Raw genomic sequence first — 25,058 nt, forward strand, 5'->3', positions numbered from 1 at the left:
AGACCGATTTGTCTTACAAACTGCCTGTGTAAGCTATTTGAGAGGATGGTGAATCGCCGACTTGTGTGGTGTCTGGAGAAACAAGGACTCTTGTCCGAGTACCAATGTGGTTTTCGAGCAGCACACTCAACCACTGACAACTTGGTACGCCTGAAGAGCTCTATCCGGAATGCATTTCTTCACAAACAGCATATGGTACCTGTTTTCTTCGACTTAGAAAAGTCCTATGACACCACGTGGCGATATGGTATCCTTTCAGTCCTTCATCAATGGAGATTCCGAGGTCACTTGCCGGTATTTATTGCGAATTTTTTGTCCCTCCGTCTATCCGTGTCCACGTAGGGAGGACATATTCGCAATACCACGTTCAGGAAAATGGGCTTCTACAGGGATAGGTCCTTAGTGTCAATCTGTTCGCGATTGCCATAAACGGTATTGTTGCTGCTGCTGGTTCAGCGGTACTACCGTCTCTCTATGTGGACGACTGTGCTCTGCACTATAGCTCACGTAATATGGCAGTCGCAGAGCGACAATTACAGCAAGCTATTAGGAGAGTGGAACAGTGGGCCTTAGAACATGGCTTTCGGTTTTTCACCGCAGTGTCCTCTGTTGTCCACTTTGTCTGCTCCGTACTCTTTATCCACAATCTGAGCTTCATTTAGGAAATGTCGTTCTTCCAGTTGTTGACACTTACCGATTTCCTGGGCTCCTTTTCGATAGCAAATTACCGTGGGAGCCACACGTGCGTCAGTTAAAAGTGCAATGCACTAAGAAGCTGAATATCATGAAGTTTCTTAGCAGCACTAATTGGGGTGCTGACCGCACGGTCCCCGTACGATTCTATAGGGCACATATTTTATCCCGGCTAGACTACGGTAGAGCAGCATATGGCTCAGCAAGACCAAGCGTCCTTGCGAAGCTGAAGAGCATCCACCAGAGCTTCTCGTACAAGCCCCATAGCTAGCCTGCTCACTGAGACTGGTGTGCCGCCTTTACACCTGAGGGGCCAGCAAATGTTTCTTTCTTATAATGCCAATTTACGACAGATGCCACTTCATCCAAGCTATCGTTGCGTATTCAAAAATGGCAACCGTTTACTGTACGCTGCTTGTCCTCGAGCAACGCAGCCGGTTGGAATACGCTTGGATAGCAGTCACAGATTGTTTCACGTATCTTCGGTTCCTTGCCTTGTCAGACAACCAAGTGGGGTACCTCCGTGGGTAGTACGACGTCCTGAAATAATCCTGGATCTGCACACTGTCCCGAAGGAAAACATGGACCCTTCGATTTATCGGAGGCTCTTCCTGTCCGTTATTGGCCGGTATCCAGGCTCAGTCGTCGTTTACACGGATGGCTCGAGAACAGACATTAAAGTGGCCTGTGCGTTCGTTGTTGACACTGATAGGTTTCTTTTGCTCTCACGGAAACCTGTAGTGTGTAAACTGCAGAGCTCTATGCTATCTGTGAAGCTCTGCGGTACGCACTGTCTAATGAGCGCCGACACTTTCTTGTGTGTACTGACTCGTTGATCTCGCTACAGTCTATTGATACCGGTTTCCCTCGGCACCCTCTGGTGCAGCGTATCCAGGACGTGCTGGCCGGGTGCTCGGATGCCGGCACCAGAATCACGTTTCTGTGTAGAGGGAAACGAGTTAGCAGATCAGGCTGCCAAGGAGGCAGTTACACTGCCCCCTATGCCGTACAAGGTATCAGCAAGATTTATTCGCTCTGAGGTGAGACATCTGGTTATGTCCCATTGGGAGACGGAGTGGCAGGTCACTCCTCTTCCAAATAAGCTGAGATGGATAAAAGGTATAACGAAGGTATGGAGAACTTCCCGTCGGGCTTCTCGGATGGAAGCTGTGGTATTATGTCGTCTTCGGATCGGCCACGGTATTCTGACGCACTCCCATATATTGAAAGGAGAACCCCTCCGGTGTGTACTCGCGGTGATCATCCTACCGTGGTACACATCCTTACGGAGTGCGTGGACCTGGTCGATCTGCGCCGTAGTCTAAAACTCCCCCGTACCATCTCCCTGATCCTGCGAGATGACGAGCAGTCAGCAGACCGTGTCATCCGCTTTATGAGGGATAGTGGTCTTATCGTGTGTAAAGATGTCCTATGTGCTAGTGTATTTGTGTTAATTGCGCTTTTATCCTATTGACCTCATTTTAGTTTGTGTTGCGTATTTTGATGTGTTCTTTTAAGGTCTAAATTAAATAATATATATATCTGCACTGCCACGCAACTTTGTTTTCTCTATTTTCTCCCATTTTAATAGAAAATAAGGCACTGCAAATTCCACTGATTGTTTAAATCTCATACTTATTTTTCTCCATCACCATTTGTTTTACTGTAGTCAGTGGATATATTTTAAAATTTTAACTATTATGTATCATGTCGTCCAGCTCGTTCCATTAGGGGCCGATGACCTTCGATGTTCGGCCCCTTAAAACAACAAGCATCATTATCATCAACAAAGCTTAAAAATTCTCTGAGGTTAGACTTGCACTCTTGCGCACCCCAGCACGCGGTCGTGTTTTTAAGTCCCGTCAAGATGACGGCTGTGAGGTTAGTCTCGCACACTTATTCAAATTCCGCGTCTCACACCTCTCAAATGCACGTGGTGTGAGGTTAGGAGCTGTCAAGATGACAGCTGTGAGGTTAGGGTGGCCCACTTTTTCAAAGTCTGCGCCTCAAACCTGTCAAAATAAGTGCACGTGGCCTTGTTTGTAAACAATAGCAAGTGTCCGCGACGTCAGGAGGTCAATGATCTTGCCAGGGGTCAATAACCTCGGGTGCTGACTCAGCACATAATGTGCTGACGGTTGTTTGTCTTAGGACATACATTGCTGTACTGCTTATATGAAAACTATCTATAAAATTAAGAAGGCAAAATATGACCCATACTAAGAAAAACGTGCCTTTTTAGAGATGTTAGAAGAAGTTTTTTACAAAGACAGGTACCTACAGTAATTACCAAAGCAATAATACTAGACGATACTAGGAGAAATTGAAAACAGGTTAGAGTTTCCCACAGATAGCAACTTATCAGTGTATCCGGTGCAGGAGTAGCTTATAGTTCTTAGATACTATGCTTCAGACTCTTTTCATGAAAATATAGGCGACTACATTCTTGAGTGAAAGACAAGTGTGTTTAGAATTTTGTAAAGGGTTTCCGCTGCATTGGCAACGCATTACGTAACTTTCCCGGCAGTAAAAGGATGTCCGAACATATTTTAAGATCTAGAACCAATTATCACGTTTTCCTCGTCTTGTAGGAGCCTTGTATTGAACTCATATAAGGATATAGACGGCGTATTTATAATGAAACCTATCTGATAATGCTGTTCCTATACATTATTTTCCTTAAGACCGGTCACGCCCCCAGCCACATATGGATATATGCGGTACATCAGAACAGTTTTCGCTATGGTCATTTTCCTATGCTAATGCTTAAAGGAAAATTAACCAAAAATACATTATTCCGAACGTGCGTAAATACAGTACGTCACACAAACTATATGGTTCGAAATCTCTGTTAACCATGTGCCACAATGTACGGCTCTGAGCGCTTTGTGCAAAGAAACAAAAGACACTCACTGTCAGAAAACTTACGGAAACTTGTACATAACAATTGTTCCGTAAGAAGTATTGGAGATGTGTTCGTGAAACAGGGAATCTTCAACCGAAGTAAAATTGTACACATAGTAGAAGAAACCAGGCATAAGGAAGTAAGCATCAAACATCCTACATCTACTCTAGTCTGCTAGTCATATCCCTGCCTACACATCCCCCAGAAACTAACTGAATAAGTCTTGGGTGTCTTATGATTTGTCCAGTCATTTTATCTCTTCATCTGCTAAAAGGTCTCCTTTCTCAAATTCCCTTCAGTATCCCTTCATCCGTCATTCCATCTCACCTTCAATATTCTTGTGTAACACTGCATTCTGTTTCATTCTGAGCTAGTAATTGTTCATATTACACTTCCATACGATGCCACGCTCCAGACAAAATTAGTCAAAACTTCCTTCTGATTTACGCATCAGTGTATAAAGTGAGGAATTCCTTCCTTGCTTGAGCCTGCCTGAGTTCTATGTCCTCGCTAATTAGTAGTATAAATCACGGGTTCTAGCGCCACCGCCGCCGCAGGGCTGCCAGGGGCCCGCTCTTCCGCCACCACCCGGGGTCCTTCCTAGGGGCCCGCTCCTCCCGCTAGAAATTTGAATTTGTAAACAAAGCCACGTGCTTTTTGACATCTGTCATCGACAACAACGCATCGCTAACCTCAGTGCTGCCATCTTGACGGGACTAAGCCTCAGTGGTGCCAACTTAACCTCACTAGCGCGAGATTTGTATCAGTAAACAAAGCCACGTGCTTTTCTGATAGCTGTCATCCTCCATCTTTAAACAAGAGAGCACCGTGCTGCCCTCTTTAGCTGCATATCTTTGAAATGTGGTGGCGGATAATTTGAAAATTGCTTTTTGACAGCAGCCATCTTTAATCGACAGAGCACCGTGCTGCCCTCTTTAGGTACATACCTTTGAAATGTGGTTGTCATATAATTTGAAAAATGCTTTGTGACAAGCTGCCATCTTTAATCAATAGAGCACCTGTGAGCCACACCCATCCCATCTATCACTACATAAATCAGTGATCCAAGCAGTACCTTAGTGAAATATTCATGGGGAACAATATTTGAGGCCCGGATCGTGTCGACTGGGCAAGGCACATACATAACCCTGAGCTGAAAACCCCCCTTGTAATCAGGCAACAAGGCCAAGACTACACCTATTTGAAATAAAAGAAGAAATTGTTTAAACCAGGGGATTTATTAAATAAATATGAGAGAGAAAAAAATTAAACCAAGAAAAGAAAATCACACAAAATGAATAAGGAAGTGAATCGTAATACTCATGGACATACCTTGTTCTTTTTCACATAGTTGAAACATGGCATGAAAACTCAAGCTAATACTCTTCAAAAATATTGATACGTAATTTAAAATGCTCACTGCTCCTCGACACATTGCTATTACAATACCAGCAGCTTCCATTCATCATAAACTATTCAACCAGATCGCCCGTTTTACCAGGATTCAAATATCCAAGGCACTGCACCAGATATTACATCAGGCAACTAACAATGCGAAACGTTAGCTCAACAATAAGCCGTGCCGGAGAACAAAAGGCAGATAAGAAAAACGACAGATGAGACTGAGCACAGCCTCCATGGACCAATCAAAGCCAAGACAGATCAAAGAATAGAATAGGCACGCCCATGCGCAAATATGAAACCAACATGGCGGGTAGTCAAGCTGAGCATCAGCCATGAATAATAAATAAAATATATAGCTCTGCGCTGAGAACCAAACAAGGCGCAGAATTTGAAAGACAAATACAACAGGTCGATCGACATATCACCCTTTTTCTCCCCCACACATCCGAACTCACATGCATACCTCATTCACGCACACACAATGAGGGTATCGGGAAAATAAAACACGAACGGCCGTTCAGATTTCGTAGTCAAATACAAACCATAAATTATGACTCCACGGTCATTATTAGTGGGTCTCACGTACTCAAATGTTTGCGTGCGGCGTGCAATTACACATAAGGTCAGAATTGAACATTACTTTATTCACATCACTGGCATGTTGCGCCTTGTACAACCTGGATTGGCATCTCCTGCGGTCGAGTCAAGGGGCACATCATGAGGATCACGCAGTATTAAAGCACGCAGTGCACCAAATCATAACCAGAGAGACCCTTATTTATCACTACAAGACCACAAACACATTCATTCAAAGCACATCGTACGACGGAGCGGAAAGATGTATGCCATCGACCGTAACACACGGGAATAACTCGTCACCAAATTTAAATATAAACCAACTATCACATACCTGTGATTATCAATGGTAAAATCGGATAGCAGTTAGTGTGAAAGGTCCAGGCTTGAACACACTGAATGAATATTTAAAGCATAAAAAGGCCACACCAAACATAGCGGCAGCCATTGTTAGTAACCGTCCCACATAGAACAGCAGAAGAACTCCACAGAGTAAAAATTATCGCTCAGCGAAACGAACGACCTCACAGATAAAAACATAGCGTGTGCTGCTCCCTACTGGACGTCATTAGACTGACACATGTAAACACTGAAAGACAAAACTGAAGGAAGCCATTTGCATAATTAAATGACAAATCGTGGAACACGCGATAAGCATGGTTCACCTGGCTGCTATCTTTATCGTAGTAGTGGGCAATTCCGTCAGCTGTCATCCGCCATATTTAATCAACAGAACACCGTGCTGTTATCTTTATGGCTACTACCTTAAGCACGTAGTAGCGGGTAATTGCGTTAGCTGTCATCCGCCATCTTTAAACAACAGAGCATCATGGTGCCTCTTTTGCTACTTATCTTTGACATGTGGTGGTGGAAGAAGATCATATTACAAAAGAAGTGATTATGAATATAATCGAACACTGTACTCGATACATCATGTGATCAGAACATTGATTGATGTGTTTAGAACATGATACACTATACAACATATCTGAGGTATACCTTTGTTCTAAGAGAAAAAAAGACTATTTTTTGAACAGCTTGCGTAAGATAGCAACTCTTAAAATTTCCTTTTCCTTTACTTACTCTGCCAAGGCATAGCTTTATCGAACGTACAACGCGATTTATGCATATGGCAGCGCACATATAGCGTACCTGCAGTGATGAATGTTTAGACTTGAACACATACTGCTTTTGAAAACCTATTACAACTACAATCGCATATTATAGTTCGATGTTGTTGAAGACTGCATTGCAAGACTAGAATCAAACACTGTTTAGAAAAAAAATTCCTCTCTACATACTTACTGAGCTGCTCTTCCTCCTCCTATGTCAAGGTACATCTCCATCGAACATGCATTACAAAAGCAAGAGTGTGTAAGTTTAGGCATGAACACATACTACCGTTCAAAAACATATAAATACTACAGTTCGATGTTTTAGACACTGCATCGCAAGACTAGAATCAAACACTGTTTAGAAAAAATTATCTTTTCAACATACTTACCGAGCTAGACGATAACATACTTACGAATCTGCTGAACACCTTCTTTCTTACTCTTGTTCTTCTTTGAGAGGAAGGAGTAGGAGGAGGAGAAGGTAATACCTAATCTAAAATAAAAGAATATGCCAATTATACATTCTTTATTTACATCTTGCATGTACAATTTTTATCTCGAATCATTTTACCGTAGTGATGTTTGCGTACTTCTCCCTTCTCAACACAATTCTTGTATGTACATGCTTTATCTTACAAGTTTAAACTTGAATCATTTGCTGTACTACGCTCTCAGCGTACCTCTCCCTTCGTACTATCTTTATACAATATTTACAGTAAACTGTGATGTAAGACGGTTTAGCGAATATATTACAAAGTACACACCTCTAGCATAATGTTTACACACACACACACATCTGCTTTATATGAAGTAGTACCTATCAATACTACTATGCCCCCAGGCTAGAGTGTTGGTAGAATTTTGAATATCAAATTTGCAATCTTCATTATTATTGAGGGTTACCTTTCTAATTAAATGAGTGTACAACTGCTGCTTCTTGCTTCCAATAACAGCAATTTGCTTATCTAAAATAGGTGGATTACTTTTAATACAATTTTTATAATTTTTTAAACTTAGCTGATTCTGAAATACATTCTTTTTAATCCATTTCAATCTCTTTATTTGCAGTTGATTTAACAGCATTATGCAATATGAGTTGGATTTAGTACCTACAAATGAATCGATAATATTTCCAGCATATTATTCTTTCATTTTACCTAGAAACATTTTTGTTTACTAGCGGTAGATTATAATGATTATTTTCAGGATAGTTACTAGTATCAAAGCTACACAAGTCTGGGTTTATATCATTGTAATCGTCATCAGTTTTGATTTGGTAAATAAACGAATCGGTATCTGTGTAGAGCAATTGCGCATCATTAGCGTACTTCTTCATCATATCATCGTAATGGAATTCATACATGAGTGTTTTAGCTAATTCAAGTACTGCAAAGCCGACGTAGGTAGGTTTGTCGTACTTAACCTTAACGCGATTCATCTGAATAATAACTAAATTTTCATGTATGATAGTACAGCAGTGGAAATTCGGTTTACTTATTAAATGGTTAGCACCATACTTTTTCTTAATATTTTCCCAGTTTGTAATCAATTTTACATTAACGCGTTTGTCAACATTTTCCATAGTCTTACCAAACACACTGTTATTCATGAGCTCGTAAAAATCTTTCTCAAACTCGTTAACTCATTTGTTCTTAAATTATTGTTGAGATCGATATATGGCTTTAGCCACGGTGACTGATTAAATTCTAGTACGCGATGAATTTTGGTTAACTTCAAACCATGCTGCAAACACTGTTTTAAATTTCGATAATGAATGACGTACTTAGATTTATAACATAAATTAGCTAGTATCATTTTTGTTGTTGATGTGATGTACGGGGACTTCATATTTTCAGGGCAGAACGGTAAGTCATTATGAGAAGTGTGTAACTCTTTAGGATACTGTAAGTGAACTTCGAGGAAATAGCCTTTATTAGCTTCATAGTCTAGGGCGTGCAGCTGTAAATCATCAATTTCGCACTGCGTTAGCCAGCGGAAATCAGTTACTGGTAGATGCTGACTCATCGCCCACCCATAGTGATTGTTAGCATCGAGATAAACAATATATTGAGATTCCTGACTAGAGTCAAAACTCGGCATGTACTTATTATTTGCCGTAGAATACCGCAAACTACACTGACTTAGACCACCTCGAATAGACGATTTTATAAAGTGCACCATATCAATATCGGTTAGCAGTTCCAAATTCACTTGCGTGCATTTTAACATGGCATCCCAACTTAACCCAGGCGCTGTAAAATACTGACATGGGTCAAGGCTGTAGGTTTTCTTGCAAACACAGCCAAAATTTTCGAAAACACCACCTAACAAAAGTACATCCATCTTTAAATATAAGTCAGAGTATTCACATAGCGTTTGAATGTGGAACTGCTCCCGGATATGTTGCGCATGCAAATAGTCATCATCACTAATATCCGCTGAATTCAGCTAGCGGTAATTTGATTGTTTTTATGGTAAGGCACGTTCTTCGAGGCGTTCTAAGCAGTCAAGATATTCATAACACAAGACACCCTTACGCCGAAGTAAATTAAACTGCTCTTCTTCAGGAAAAACGCGTCGAATTTCTGTAAATTTTCTGGCTGCTAATTACTAGAAACTTTATCGAGACTACCCGCCATAAAGCGAAACGAGTCAAGAAATCTCAATTTTATAGAATGCTCCTCATCTACTTTTACAGACTTTGCAAATGCAATGTACCGCTCTTTCTTCTGAGGGATTATATCTACTTTTTCATCTGAAGCTCCAAATTGTGAAACAATAAAGTGTGAGTCGTAACCAGATAAGTTTTGAAAAATTACAGGAATACATTTTGGAACTCTATACTTAAGATTACAGCTATTATGAGCAGGACATCTGTACAAGCCAGTTAAATGATCATGATCGAAAACTTTAGGGTAATTTTCGGAAAATTTACCATCACAAATACTACATTATGTAGCACGTTCATGTTCTCGTAACTGAATTTCGGTGAGCGGTTTCATAGGAATATTGGTATTTAGAATACTGCTAAGTCGTACTGCATCATTTTTCAAGTCTTTCTAAAAATACTTTAGCAGCATCAGGTCCTCGATACAGCTCTAACTTGTTAAGCGTATTATCATAACTACACTTGATATAATACGCGAAGCTATGCGGGGATATGAATGTGTGTAGTACTTGTAAAAGTGTTGTCTTGATTAGGCGCGCATGTGCTGAATGGTTTGAGGATGGCTTCAAAGTCTGCGTAAATGACGAAAGGCACCCATATCTGCTTGTCATAATTCGTAAATTTTAAAACATTATTGCCTGTAGAAGGTAACTCTGTACATACATGATTGCAGTCATTCTTGGAATGGTTTGTTAGCTGATCTTCAGTTCTAAAATACTGCAAGCATCCATCACATAGCCACCTTTTAATTTTTTCTTTTGACAACTGACTACTAACAAGTCTACTCAAATTTTTAATCCAACAAAAGTGGCTATTCTCACTGTTTTCGATATAGAGTAAGTTAACATGTGTAATCTTCTTATTACATGTATAATACAGAGGACCTATTACAGACTTGTTGTCTACACCATACACATTAATGCTAATATTATTTAGTTCTTCAAAGCGCTTAATGTCCTTTAATGCATAGGAAATTCTATACTGTCTTAATTTAGTTGCATTGAATATTGAGGGTACGATTATGTTCTATTCGCTAAATTCGATTTCGCAGGATTTAAAGCCGACACTACAGCCCATGTAAAACACGCCTCGTCATCGTTGTGGATGTTTACAACAGCTTTTCTTCGCTGAATCTATGTCGGCAGTTCGATGTACGATGAACCTCGCAAGGGATTGTACTTATTGATGTTAACTTCTAGATACAAAATTTCAACTAAAGCCCACCCTGATTCCTTTTCATGAAATTCCTCGCTCTTAGCTGAAATAATGTTCGAGATATCCCTAAATAGTCAACAAAATTAGTCGACTCACTTACTACAAAATTCTTCGTATTAAATGATTTAATTTCAGTTATTTCGGATTCATTTGTGCTCTTAATATACAACGCAAAAAGTTCGAAATTAACTTTAAATAAATTATGATTAGACGAAGTTTTGTCAAGAAGCTGTTGCACATCCGGTTAAACGCAAGTTAAAAAGTTTTCAGTACTTTGAAACTTCTGACTAATACGAATTCTGCAACTAAATGTCCTACTTTTAAACGCAGTATTAATTTCCTCGATGTTTGTATTACTAGCACTTCTACACGCATTATTTTTATGCGCATTACTCCGTAAGTGACCCTGGAAATGTGAAGATGGTACATTAGTGTTACAGTGTTTGCAGTGTATAGTTTGAAGTTCTTGATTTTTCCTTGGTTTTTTACTACTACTACAACTTTCTACAGCTACATCAGTATTTACACGCTTTTTTCCTACTACCTGAGGGTTATAGTTTCAAGCAGATAACTGATGTACTTCTACTAAGTGAGCCTGGTATTGGTCTACATTAGTAATATACGCCCCACAAACTTCACATAAAGTAGATGTTATGCTAGGGTGTTTTGATTTTATATGGCGCGTAAGACTATCCTGTCTTGTAAATGTTACGTGACATTGCTCGCAGGGGAACATGCTGTCTTCAAGTTCTGAAAAGAAAACAACCTTTTATCAATTGAGATTTGAGATTCGACAAAAGTTGCGATGTTCGGAAGAAACCAAGTTTTAACCTATAGATGTCAGACATTGTTACGAGTTCGGAGGAAGCCAAGTTTTTACCTATAGAGGTGGGATACTATCGTAAATTTAAAAAGCAGACAGAGAGAGATGAATGTTTTATACCTAACAAAGTAGAAGCATTCTTGTTGTTAAAAATATAGTAACTCAATATCCTTCCCTCGAGTCGCAAGGTTAAAAACTAGAAAAAATTCAATTAATAACGGTCAATCAGCATAAGGATTGAAGAGAACAACTATTTATCAATAGAGATTAGACTAAAGTTGCAATGTTCGGAAGAAACCAAGTTTCAACCTCTAGAGGTCAGAAATTGTTGTGAGTTTGAAGTTACAAGATTAACCTATTCCTAGTCTACGCCTTCTAATCCTCCTATTGCTAGAATGCTATTTTTTTAAAACACAATGTAAACATATGAGATCAATAAAGAAAGTTCGAAACATGCCTTAAAATTTACACGCTGCTGACTGCAAACTGTTACTCGGATGAATAAAATGTGCACGTTCAAGCCTGTAACTCGAATAAATGTCGATGATAATATTCTTGATGGACCTAGAAAATAACAAATATGTATGAATGTAGCGTAGAAGCACTTGCATCGCACATAGTGATGATGGGATATGAAAGGGCAAGTCAGCTAGCCTAGCTATCTTTACAAACATGCAACTCAAAGATCTTTATTGTCTAGTGTAGAAGCACGTGTGATGATAGGATATGAAAGAGCGAGTCAGCTAGCCTAGCTATCTTTACAAACATGCAACTCAAAGATTTTTATTGCCTACTGTAGAAGCACTTGTGATGATAGGATATGAAAGGGCAAGTCAGCCAGCCTAGAGTTGCGATGTTCGGAAGAAACCAAGTTTTAACCTATAGAGGTCAGACATGGTTACGAGTTCGGAGGAAACCAAGTTTTTACCTATAGAGGTTAGATACTATCGTAAATTTAAAAAGCAGACAGAGAGAGATGAATATTCTATACCTAAGAAAGTAGAAGCGCTCTTGTTGTTAAAAATATAGTAACTCAATGTCCTTCCCTCGAGAGATTAGACTAAAGTTGCAATGTTCGGAAGAAACCAAGTTTCAACCTATAGAGATCAGACATTGTTGTGAGTTTGAAGTTAAAGATTAACCTCTTCCATGTCTCTGCCTTCTAATTCTCCTATCCTAGAATGCTATTTTTTAAAACACAATGTAAACATATAAGATGGATAAAAAAAGTTCAAAACATACCTTAAAATGTACACGCGGCAGACTGCAAACTGTTACTCGGATGAATAAAATGTGCACGTTCAAGCCTGTAACTCGAATAAATGTCGACGATAATAGTCTTGATGTACCTAGAAAAGAACACAAAAATATATGAATTTAGCGTAGAAGCACTTGTGATGATGGGATATGAAAGTACAAGTCAGCTAGCGTAGCTATCTTTACAAACATCCAACTCAAAGATTTTTATTGCCTAGTGTAGAAGCACTTGTGATGATAGGATATGAAAGGGCAAGTCAGCTAGCCTAGCCTTCTTTACTAACATGCAACTCGAAGATGTTTATTGCCTAGCGTAGAAGCACTTGCGATGATGAGATAGGAAAGGGTAAGTTAGTTTGTTAAAAGTAACTGTCTGAAAGTAGCGTTAGCACATTTTCATGTTTACACACGGAGCATTTGCCTCATGTATAATAATGAAAGGGCAAGTGAGCTAGCCTAGCCTTCTTTACTAAGTTAAATCAAAGACCTTTATTGCCTAGCGTGAAAGCACTTGTGATAATAGGATATGAAAGGGTAAGTTGGTTTATTAGCTAGCGTAGAAGTTGCTTTCGAACAAAAATGAAAACACTAACCAACAGTTTACCTTCGGTTGAAGGCTGCAAACTGAAGAATGGTTACCAGAATAATATTCACAGCAGAGAGTGATTTTCTAAAAACAAAGAAAAAAGAAATCGTAAATAATAATAATAATAATAATAATAATAATAATAATAATAATAATAATAATAATAATAATAATAATAATAATAATAATAATAATAACAATATTCAAGGAATTAATCTTACCTTTTGTTTTACACTAGACGGTAGGCGATAAAGTAGAGGATGCGCACACACTTAACACAGACGGAGAACTGCGAGCTACACCCAGTAAATATGCAGCTTGTTACTAGGCGGATGTGTAATTTGCAAACATCTGTACTACAGTTGTAACGTCTGTACTACAGTTGTAACGAAATATTTATGCAACAAGAGTTCTTCCGAGTACCTTTAGACTGAGCTAGGATCGAACTTGGAGACGCTGAGGTGTCAGAAATTAGGAGTTCTGCAGACTGGCGTATTTAAGCACTATCGGACTAAGCTAGGATCGAACCTGCTGTTGTCGAAGATGCCGAGGTGCCGGAATTTTGGAGTTCTGCAGGCTGATGTATTATACTAGCGGATCGAACCTGGGGGCCAGTGTGCGATCCTCGACCTCTGATCTTAGACGGGGCACTAAGCTAAGCAAAAAGCCCACATCTACGGTATCCCTGCCTGTAGGTAGACGGGGCGCTTAGCTGAGTTGCGATCCTCAGACACTGAGCTAAGCCAACATCTACGGTATCCCCTGCCTGTAGCTAGGTAGACGGGGCGCTGAGCTGAGCAAAAAGAGAAAAGTCATAATCTACGGTATCCCTTACCTGTACGTAGACAGGGACGCTAGGCTGAGAAGTGATCCTCGGGCACTGAGCTAAGCCTACATCTACGGTATCCCCTGCCTGTACTTAGCAGGCTGCTGAGCTGAGCAAAAAGAGAGGGAGTCATCATCTACGGTATCTCTTGCCTGTAGGTAGACAGGGGCGACGCTGGGCTGAGAAGCGATCCTCGGGCACTGAGCTAAGACCACATCTACCTTATCCCCTGCCTGTACTTAGCAGGCTGCTGAGCTGAGCAAAAAGAGAGGGCGTCATCATCTACGGTATCACCTACCAGTAGTCAGACAGGGGTGTTGAGCTGAGTTGCGATCCTCGGGCACTGAACTAAGACCACATCTACGGTATCCCCTGCCTGTTAGCGACCTTTGAGGGTAAGAACAACACGAGACGCCGAGGTGCTGAAATATAGAAGTTCTGCAGGCGGACGTATTTGTGCCGCGATTGAACCAGAAGGCCAGCACCTCTGAGCTACTCAACTCAGCCCGAAAAGCTGCCGCTGTTAATTTTGATGCGGACAGTAAGTGAGCAGTGAACTTCGTTCTCGGCGAAACTAGCTGAAGCATCACATTCCAGCAGTGTCTATGTGCTCGCCGGCCTGATGTAGCTTGTGTGTGAGCTTGCTTCAAGCTTACTCTAATACAACGTTTTAGTAAAACACATCCCCGATATTTTTTCTTGTTCAGGAACTCTAGAGTCTGCTTATTCGAAACCCGGTGCTAGTACATACCTACTCGCAAGACATAACGCCTGAACTACACTAAGAAGCAGCTAGCTGCTTCCCCCCCGCTCCTAGTCCTTTTTTACAGACGGATGCCCTTCCTGACACAAAATTTTAGGTCGCGAAAATCTGTTTTACAGCCGGATGCCCTTCTTGACGTAAGATTTTAAATCACAAGAATCTGTTTTGCAGCCGGTTGCCCTTCTTGATGCAAAGATTTTAAATACCCTTCCAGGATTTTAAATCACAGTATCTGGTGTCTTACATCATGAACCATTATTTTACGGCTGGATGTCCTTACTGACGCCGAAGGACCTGGATTCGACCGGTTGCCCTTCCTGACGTAAGAGGACCAGGATTTATTTTTTGCTAAGTCACTTCCGTTTTGCTTGCACAAGAGCATGTCAGATGCAAGTCATGCTGAGTAGCATTCGCCTAAGACTGTAGTTGCTTCTGCATGCTTTAACTCGAATCCTAAAACAGATCCGTTGGATAGGGACCGTCAACCGAAAAGTAGCGCCTAACAAATTGCCTGCGTAAAGTTGCAAACATGTGGATTTAGCTAGCACCTTGTTGATAGTCGCTGTAAAATTACCTACTACTACATGTCAAATGTATTAAAGATAGCGGATAACAGCTGTAAAAAATACACGTTTCTTACTACCACATGTCAAAAATAAAGTTTAGTGTCATAAAGATGGCACCACCATGCTCTGTTAATTAAAGATAGCTGCTTGTCAAAAAAGCACGTGGAAATTCCCGCTACCACATTTCAAAGGCAGTACGTAAAGAGTGCAGCAATAACGTTAGCGATGCAAGATGGCGGATAACAATTAATTCCACCACCACATTTCAAAAGTATAGCAGCACGGTGCTCTGTAGATTAAAGATATCTGCTGTCAAAAAGCATTTTTCAAATTACCCTCCTCAAAGGTAAGTAGCTAAAGAGGGCAGCACGATGCTTTGTCGATTAAAGATGGCAGCTTGTCAATAAAGCACATTACCCTCCACCACATGTTAAAGGTGAGTAGCTAAAGAGGGCAGGACGGTGCTCTGTTGATTAAATATGGCGGGGGACAGCTGACGGGATTGTCCGCCACTACGATAAAGATAGCAGCACGGTGCTCAGATGATTAAATATGGCAGCTTGTCAAAAAGAATTTTTCAAATTATCCGCCACCACATTTCAAAGGTATGTACCTAAAGAGGGCAGCATGGTGCTCTGTCGATTAAAGATGGCTGCTGTCAAAAAAGCACATTACCCATCACCACATGTCAAAGGTAAGTAGCTAAAGAAGGCATCACGGTGCTCTGTTGATTAAAGATGGCGGATGACAGCTAACGGAATTGCCCGCTACTACGTGCGTAAGGTAGCAGCCATGAAGATAGCAGCACGGTGTTCTGTTGATTAAAGATGGCGGATGACAGCTGACGGTATAGCCCACTACTACGATAAAGATAGCAGCACGGTGCTCTGTTGATTAGAGATGGCAGCTTGTCAAAAAGCATTTTTCAAATTATCCGCCACCACATTTCAAAGGTTTATACCTAAAGAGGGCAACACGGTACTATGTCGATTAAAGATGGCTCCTGTCAAAAAGCATTTTTCAAATTATCCGCCACCACATTTCAAAGATATGTAGCTAAAGAGGGCAGCACGGTACTTTCTTGTTTAAAGATGGAGGATGACAGCTGTCAATGAAAGCACGTGGCTTTGTTTACTGATTCAAATCTCGCGCTAATGAGGTTAAGTTGGCACCACTGAGGTTTAGACCCGTTAAGATGACAGCACTGAGGTTAGCGATGCGTTGTTGTCGATGACAGCTGTAAAAAAAGCACGTGGCTGTCAAAAAAGCACATGGCTATTTTTACCCATTCAAATCTCGCGCTAGTAAGGTTTAGTTGGCAGCACTGAGGTTTAGGCCTGTCAAGATGGCAGCAGTGAGGTTAGTGATGCGTTGTTGCCGATGACAGCTGTCGAAAAGCACGTGGCTTTGTTTACAAATTCAAATTTCCCGCGGGAGGAGGAGCGGGCCCCTGGGAAGGCCCCCGGGTGGCGGCGGAGGAGCGGGCCCTTGGGAGCCCTGCTGTGGCGGCGGCGCTAGAACCCGTGATTTATGCTACTCTAGTTCTCCCATCCAGAATATTCATCTTCTTCATTCGACTGCACACCATTGCTTTTGTCTTGGATTTATTTATTTCCTTCCATGGCGGGCTGGCCTTTTGTCACATGGGTCCCCGGTTCGATTGCCGGCGGGGTCTGAAATTTGAGCTATCGTTGGTTAATTCCGCTGGCACGTGGGCTGGGTCTTCGTCATCACTTCATCCCCATCACGTTGCGCAAGGTTGCCTACGGGCGTCAAATTAAAAGACCTGCACCTTACGAGCCTAACATTTTTTTCGGACATTCCCGGCACAAAAAGCTACGCGCTATTTCATTTCTCTAAGACATTGCCCATACTATTCAGCAATTTCTCCACATCTTCTGCAGATTCAGATTAAATATACTAAGTGTATCACCGGAAAATCTCGGAATTTTCATTTGCTCTGGTTAGCATGTGATTCCTTTTCCTAATTCCTCTTTGAGTTCCTTTAATGCATGTAGTATATAAGCAATGAGGGGTCAAATTGAAGCCTTGCCTAAAGCACAGAGCTGTAAGAGCAATAAAGGCGACTTTCGAGATAAAGAAACTGAATCTACCATCCATCACAACAGCCCTGAGACTATTCGACATAAAGATTGCTCCCATTGCCTCATACGGAACCACCTCACATACTCAAATCTGAAGCGATTAGAGGGAATTAAAACAGCCTACCTGAAAAGAATGCTCTGTGTCTCAAAATACACGCAAAACAGAAAAACGTATATCCTGGCAGACACGACCTTCTTTATAGAAGACCTGATGAAAGCTCATAATCTGATACCAACACCACAAAGCAGCAGATTCCTAGAAGACAGGCGACAGAAAGCGAGGGACATCAATCCCGGACTCCTCACCACCCTAGCGATGGCAAGTAACGAATGGAAAAAGGCCAACTACCAACTGCGCCATTTATACACGAGAGTGGCAGCCCACGGACTACATCACCGACAGATGTCAGTGCAGCATGCATTACGTATCATATCATTGACTTTGTCACACTATGCAAATGATGCTAATTTCGTCTAATTAATGAATACCTTGTACACAATCTATATATATAAAATAAGAGTTTTGTCTGTACATTGCTCGGAATTTGAAAAGAATTGTATTTCTGTATCGATCATGTCCACAGTAACAAGAAAATGCATTTTTTACTTTTTCGTAATTTCTGTATGTCTGTCTGTCTGTCTCTATGTATGTATGTACACGCATCACGAGAAAACGGCTGAAGAGAATTTAATGAAAATCGGAATGTAAAGTCGGGTGATGAACCGCTACAATCTAGGCTATAAATTATTTTAATCACGCTGAGTGAAATGGTAGTTTAGGGGAAGGCCTGAAATTTTATTCTCAAATATTTATGTTATTAGTGGCCGTGTCTTAATGAAAATCGCTAGAAAAAGATGGGAAATGATTCGCTACAATATAGGCTATACACTCTGAGAAAAATTGTATTTTAGGTAAAGGCCTAAAATTTAATTGACAAATATTATTATTTTTTTTGCTATTGGCTTTACGTCGCACCGACACAGATATGTCTTATGGCGACGATGGGACAGGAAAGGGCTAGGACTGGGAAGGTAGCGGCCGTGGCCTTAATTAAGGTACAGCCCCAGCATTTGCCTGGTGTGAAAATGGGAAACCACGGAAAACCATCTTCAGGGCTGCCGACAGTGGGGTTCGGCCTACTATCTCCCGAATACTGGATACTGGCCGCACTTAAGCGACTGCAGCTATCGAGCTCGGTATTTATTTTATTAGTGGTCGTATCTTCACGAAAATTGGTATGCAAAGTCGGGGAATAGGTCCCTATAATCTAGGCTATCAATAATGTTATTCGCACTGAGTAAAATGGTAGTTTAGGGGAAGGCCTGAAATGTAATCTATATATATAAAATAAGTGCTTTGCCTGTGCATTGCTCAGAATTTGAAATTAATTATATTTCTGTATCTGTCATGTCCACAGTAACAAGAAAATGCATTTTTTTTTACTTTTCCGTAATTTCTGTCTGTCTGTCTGTCTGTCTGTCTGTCTGTCTGTCTGTCTGTCTGTCTGTCTGTCTGTCTGTCTGTCTGTCTGTACACGCATCGATAGAAAACGGCTGAAGAGAATTTAATGAAAATCGGTATGTAATGTCGGGTGATGAACCACTGCAATCTAGGCTACAAATTATTTTATACACGTTGAGTGAAATGGCAGTTTAGGGGACGGCCTGAAATGTTATTCTCAAATAAGTTATTTATGTTATTAGTGGTCGTATCGATAAATACTACATAACTAACATAACTTTAGTTATGTCGTAAGTTAGTAGTAGTTATGTAAGAAGTTATTAATTTTCCGATCACTTATGTCTTATACATTGTTACCGTACAGCATATAATCAGAGATATTCATAAATTTGGATTTTTTTTACTAAGTCCATATCAGCGCCGAGTCACGAGAAAATGGGTAAACAGAATTTAGTGAAAATCGGTATGTAAAATCTGAGAATAAGGAACTACAGTCTACGATATATATAATTTTGTAAGACGCCCTAATATCACAGAGTCGAAAGAAAACTAAAGTGAAGGCCTGCAGTATAGAAAGCTCATAAACTTTATCAACAATAACATTACATTGACCATTGTTTGTTTTGATGTGCTTTTTGTCTTCTGTTTCCACTCATCCCCGATAGATAGGATTACTGCAGCGTACCAAGATTTTTAAAATTTGCTTGATGTCGCACGGACACAGGTAGGTCTTTTGGCGACGATGGGATAGGAAAAAAATAGGGGTGTGAAGGAAGCGGCCTTGGCTTTAATTAAGGTACATTCTGGTGTGACTGGTGTGGAAATGGGAAACCACGGAGTACCATCTTCAGGGATGCCGGCAGTGGGGTTCGAATCCACTATCTCCCGGATGCAAGCTCACAGCTTGGTGCCTCTAACCACACGGCTAACTCGTCTGGTCGTACCGACTGTAACAGCCTGCCTGTTTATTGGCGGGAAGTAGCTGGGGAGTTAGATAACTTTCTTCTTTAGCATACCATTCCTCTGGTTCATACATTTTCTGATATTACTGGTACGTAACACACTGGTTCATCATAGTATTCGAGCTATTCAATCCCTACTCTGAGGCACTGATTGGAATGAGTAGTGTGCATATTTAACGGAATAATGACAGAGAAGTGTTCTCGGCAGTCTGCGACCTGGTTATTCCAGCTCTGGAACTTTGGACTCTTAGATCGGCACCGTAGTACTGTTCGTTGAAGGTGAGAAAGTGTCCCGTTTTTCATTTGATCGAGTATTTTATATCATAACATTGCTTTCAATTGCTACATTCCTACTGACGTTTTTGTAATGACCTATGTTGAATTCAGTTAGGAAAACCACCAAGTCAGTCTTTCTGAGAATCCCGTAGCGAAGCACGGGTACATCAGCTAGGGTGTTTAATAAAATTATATAAAATAATTATTTATTTATGAATTGCTGCTTCTTTCTTCATAGCCTTCGACTTGTATCACTGCAGAGTGCTCCCGGTCAGCTTCATAAGTTTCGTCCAATCAACATTATCGAATGCTATTTGTATACTTATTAATGCAGTGGTCGTTTCTTGTTCTTAATTCGATCCTCTAAGATCAGCCGTTAAGTCGGAATTGCTTCACGTGTTCTTCTGATGTCGAACTAATCTTCTCCGAACTCAGTTTCTACTTGTCTCTCCATTATCGTGTAGATAATACGTCCTAAAACTTTTCAGGCTTGAGAAACTATACCAATGGTGTGGTAGTTTTCGCACTTGTCAGAAACTGCATTTTGGGGAGAGACATAAGAACATTTTAAAACAATGGGAGGCACATCATGCAGTGAACGGAATAACCTCATCATGACAGTTCTGAGGGTATATCATCATTTCATGAAGCCTTACTGCTCTGTCGAAATCTGAACTCGAATTGTGTCTCCCATTTCATCAGTGTCAACAGCCTGAACTTGATACAAGTTGTTCCTGCCATCTCTTCTTTCCCTAGGGGAGGTTTTTCATCTGAGCTCCTAATATTCATACTTCTGATTTTCCATCCTCCAAAGGTTCCTGTATGCAGAATTTTCGTTTCTGTTTTAAGCTGTTTTTCCTTAGCTGTCCTGCGTTTCCTAGCTGCACTGACACAACGGAGACGTAGGGATGGGAAGGTAGCTTTTGCGTGGGGTGAAAATGTAAAACCACAGGAAAACATCTTCAGGCCTGCCAACGATACTTCATTCTTTAGTCGCCTGTACCTTTCCTGTCCTCCTCATTTGTTTGCATTCTTGTACTTCCGCCGTTTGTCAGTCAGGTCCCCTATCTCCTGTATTATCCATTGATCCTTTCTTCATCTTGCCTTTCTTGTAACTTGTCTTGAACAGACCAGTTGATGTCATTCTTCAGAACTGTCCAGTTTTCACCTACTGGGCTTCTTTCAGCAGTTAAGAGGCAAAATTTACTACAGGGTAAAAGGTTAATTTAGAAAAATATATGCCGAGATCAGCTGCTAATTCTTTGTGATAATATTCTGTTTAGGTTATCAAATGACTGAAATTTTCTACATCCGGATTAACGAGAATTTTGACTTTATGTTTTATACTTTGTTCCTATCACGTTTCAGCCAGTCACAACACTTGAATATTAATTTTTTTTATTCCTCACTATGTAGCAAAGAACAAATTGACTACAGAACATAGCAATAAATAGACATCCTATGGTATTTGATATGTCCATGATTTAGTCTAGGAAGCATGTCTTCATTTAGAGAGCTGCTTCCTTTAATGAAGTTTACACAGCGGAGGTGAGCTCCTCATATATGGGATGTTCCGAAAAAAAGGCGGGAATAATCGAGACGTGGATAAACCCGAAGCAACACCAAACGTTCTTACGTACGCGTTCTGGCACGGATAATAGTAATAATAATAATAATAATAATAATAATAATAATAATAATAATATTTTACGTCCCGCGGAATACTTTTATGGTTTTGGGAGGACTAAATTCCGAGGTGGATTAACACTAGAACTCTATTATTCCTCAGACAGGTACTAAAATATTCCGGGATAAATGGCTGGGATGCGTACAAGAGAGTGTTTTTCCTATTTATTAAAATGAATACAACAGGTATATAAAACGTATTTGAAATAATTGACAAAATATTTAACACATTTTTGAAGACATTTCAATGAAACAGTACAACAAATGGTAGAGAGAAGAAAGACGCTAGGAGTTACATTCATACTCTTTAATTATCTTCTTCGGATGACATTTTGCAGATAATGAGTCTGCAATATACCCGAATTTTCTCGTCACGTAATGTAGAAAATCTATGAAGCATAAAATGTTCAGGTTAGAAAGCATCCAGTAGTGGGCGTGTCTTGTTTTAGCAGGTGGAACATGTTAGTTATATTTGATGTGTTCCCTCAGTATTTTTTTTTTATTTTGCTAGGGGCTTTACGTCGCTCCGACACAGATAGGTCTTATGGCGACGATGGGATAGAAAAGGCCTAGGAGTGGGAAGGAAGCGGCCTTGGCCTTAATTAAGGTACAGCCCCAGAATTTACCTGGTGTGAAAATGGGAAACCACGTAAAGCCATCTTCAGAGCTGCCGACAGTGGAATTCGAAGCCACTATCTCCCGGATGCAAGCTCACAGCCGCGCGCCTCTACTCGCCCGGTTTCGCTCAGTATAATGGAGTCGTAGACTAAAGATTTCAGTTTCACAGTATACTTAGAAACCTACTCCATTTCTCAGGCCTTGAAGTCAACTCCTTCCTGGAAAGTCATGGACAAGTTATGAATCACTGATGTGAGTATCTTTCTTCTTAATGACTGGAGTTTCCGTACGTCTGCGGGCGATTTCCATCCCAAACACTGTCGTAAGTCCGGCTTTGTGACTGGCTAACTCCTCCAGCCAAAGAAGAATACGAATAAGTTTAATGATATGTACTCTGAAGACATTACGTAAGTACACTTATATCAGGTCGTGATCTACATACATACATCACAGTTATACAGTAGATCGTTATGCCTTTCAGCGTTCAGTCTGCAAGCCCCCGAGATTTTATTAAATGTCGCTACAATCCACTATTTGCAACTAGTGCTGTGGCCTCGTATCTTTAAATAGTTAGAAACTGAGTCTAACCATCGTCGTCTTGGTCTACCTCTACTTCTCCTACCCTCCATAACAGAGTCCATTATTCTCCTAGGTAACCTATCCTCCTCCATTCGCCTCACATGACCCCACCACCGAAGCCGGTTTATGCGTACAGCTTCATCCATCGAGTTCATTCCTAACTTAGCCTTTATCTCCTCATTCCGAGTACCCTCTTGCCATTGTTCCCACCTGTTTGTACCAGCAATCTTTCTCGCTACTTTCATGTCTGTTACTTCTAACTTATGAATAAGATATCCTGAGTCCACCAAGCTTTCGCTCCCGTAAAGCAAAGTAGGTCTGAAAACAGACCGACGTAAATATAATTTTGTCCGGGAGTTGACTTCCTTCTTACAGAACACTGTTGATCTCAACTGCGAGCTCACTGCATTAGCCTTACTGCACCTTGGTTCAATCTCACTTGCTATATTACCATCTTGGGAGAACACACATTCTAAATACTTGATATGATCCACCTGTTGCAGCCTTCTGTCACCAATCTGACATTCAGTTCTCTCGGATTTCTTACCTACTGATGTCAATTTAGTCTTCGAAAGGCTAATTTTCATATCATGCTCAATGCATTTATTTTAAATATATTTATATTTACATACATACATACATACATACATACATACATACATACATACATACATACATACATACATTATCATTATAGACTGTTATGCCTTTCAGCGTTCAGTCTGCAAGCATCTGAGAATTAACTAAACGTCGCCACAATCCTCGATTTGCAACTAGTGTTGTGGCCTCATTTAGTTCTATACCTCTTATCTTTAAATCGTTAGAAACAGAGTCTAACCATCGTCGTCTTGGTCTCCCTCTACTTCTCTTACCCTCCATAACAGAGTCCATTATTCTCCTAGGTAACCTATCCTCCTCCATTCGCCTCACATGACCCCACCACCGAAGCCGGTTTATGCGTACAGCTTCATCCATCGAGTTCATTCCTAAATTAGCCTTTATCTCCTCATTCCGAGTACCCTCCTGCCATTGTTCCCACCTGTTTGTACCAGCAATCATTCTTGCTACTTTCATGTCTGTTACTTCTAACGTATGAATAAGATATCCTGAGTCCACCCAGCTTTCGCTCCCGTAAAGCAAAGTTGGTCTGAAAACAGACCGATGTAAAGATAGTTTCGTATGGGAGCTGACTTCCTTCTTACAGAATACTGCTGATCGCAACTGCGAGCTCACTGCATTAGCTTTACTACACCTTGATTCAATCTCGCTTACTATATTACCATCCTGGGAAAAAACACAACCTAAATACTTGAAATTATCGACCCGTTCTAGCTTTGTATCACCAATCTGACATTCAATTCTGTTGAATTTCTTACCTACTGACATCAATTTAGTCTTCGAGAGGCTAATTTTCATACCATACTCATTGCACCTATTTTAAAGTTCTAAGATGTTAGACTGCAGGCTTTCGGCACAGTCTGCCATTAAGACCAAGTCGTCAGCATAGGCCAAACTATTTACTACATTTCCACCTAACTTAATCGCTCCCTGCCATTTTATACCTTTCAGCATATGATCCATGTAAACTACAAACAGCAAAGGTGAAAGATTACAGCCTTGCCTAACTCCTGTAAGTACCCTGAACCAAGAACTCATTCTACCATCAATTCTCACTGAAGCCCAATTGCCAACATAAATGCCTTTGATTGATTTTAATAATCTACTTTTAATTCCATAGTTCCCCACTACAGCGAACATCTTTTCCCTCGGTACCCTATCATATGCTTTCTCTAGATCTACGAAACAAAAACACAACTGCCTATTCCTCTCGTAGCATTTTTCAATTACCTGGCGCATACTGAAAATCTGATCCTGACAGCCTCTCTGTGGTCTGAAACCACACTGGTTTTCATCCAATTTCCTCTCAACGACTGATCGCACCCTCCCTTCCAAGATGCCAGTGAATACTTTGC

General features: G+C 40.6%; 1 protein-coding gene across 1 annotated transcript in view; it reads right to left on the reverse strand.

The window, feature by feature from the left end:
* Nucleotides 1–2,391: 2,391 nt before the first annotated feature.
* The window catches only part of LOC136863841 (uncharacterized), a 202,604-nt gene continuing 179,937 nt past the window's right edge, over nucleotides 2,392–25,058 (reverse strand). The window contains exon 4 of the mRNA XM_067140175.2: nucleotides 2,392–2,451. Coding sequence (XP_066996276.2) covers nucleotides 2,392–2,451 — 60 coding nt within the window. The remainder of the gene's footprint in view (nucleotides 2,452–25,058) is intronic.

Source organism: Anabrus simplex, chromosome 2 (assembly GCF_040414725.1).
Source record: "Anabrus simplex isolate iqAnaSimp1 chromosome 2, ASM4041472v1, whole genome shotgun sequence".
NCBI lineage: Eukaryota > Metazoa > Arthropoda > Insecta > Orthoptera > Tettigoniidae > Anabrus > Anabrus simplex.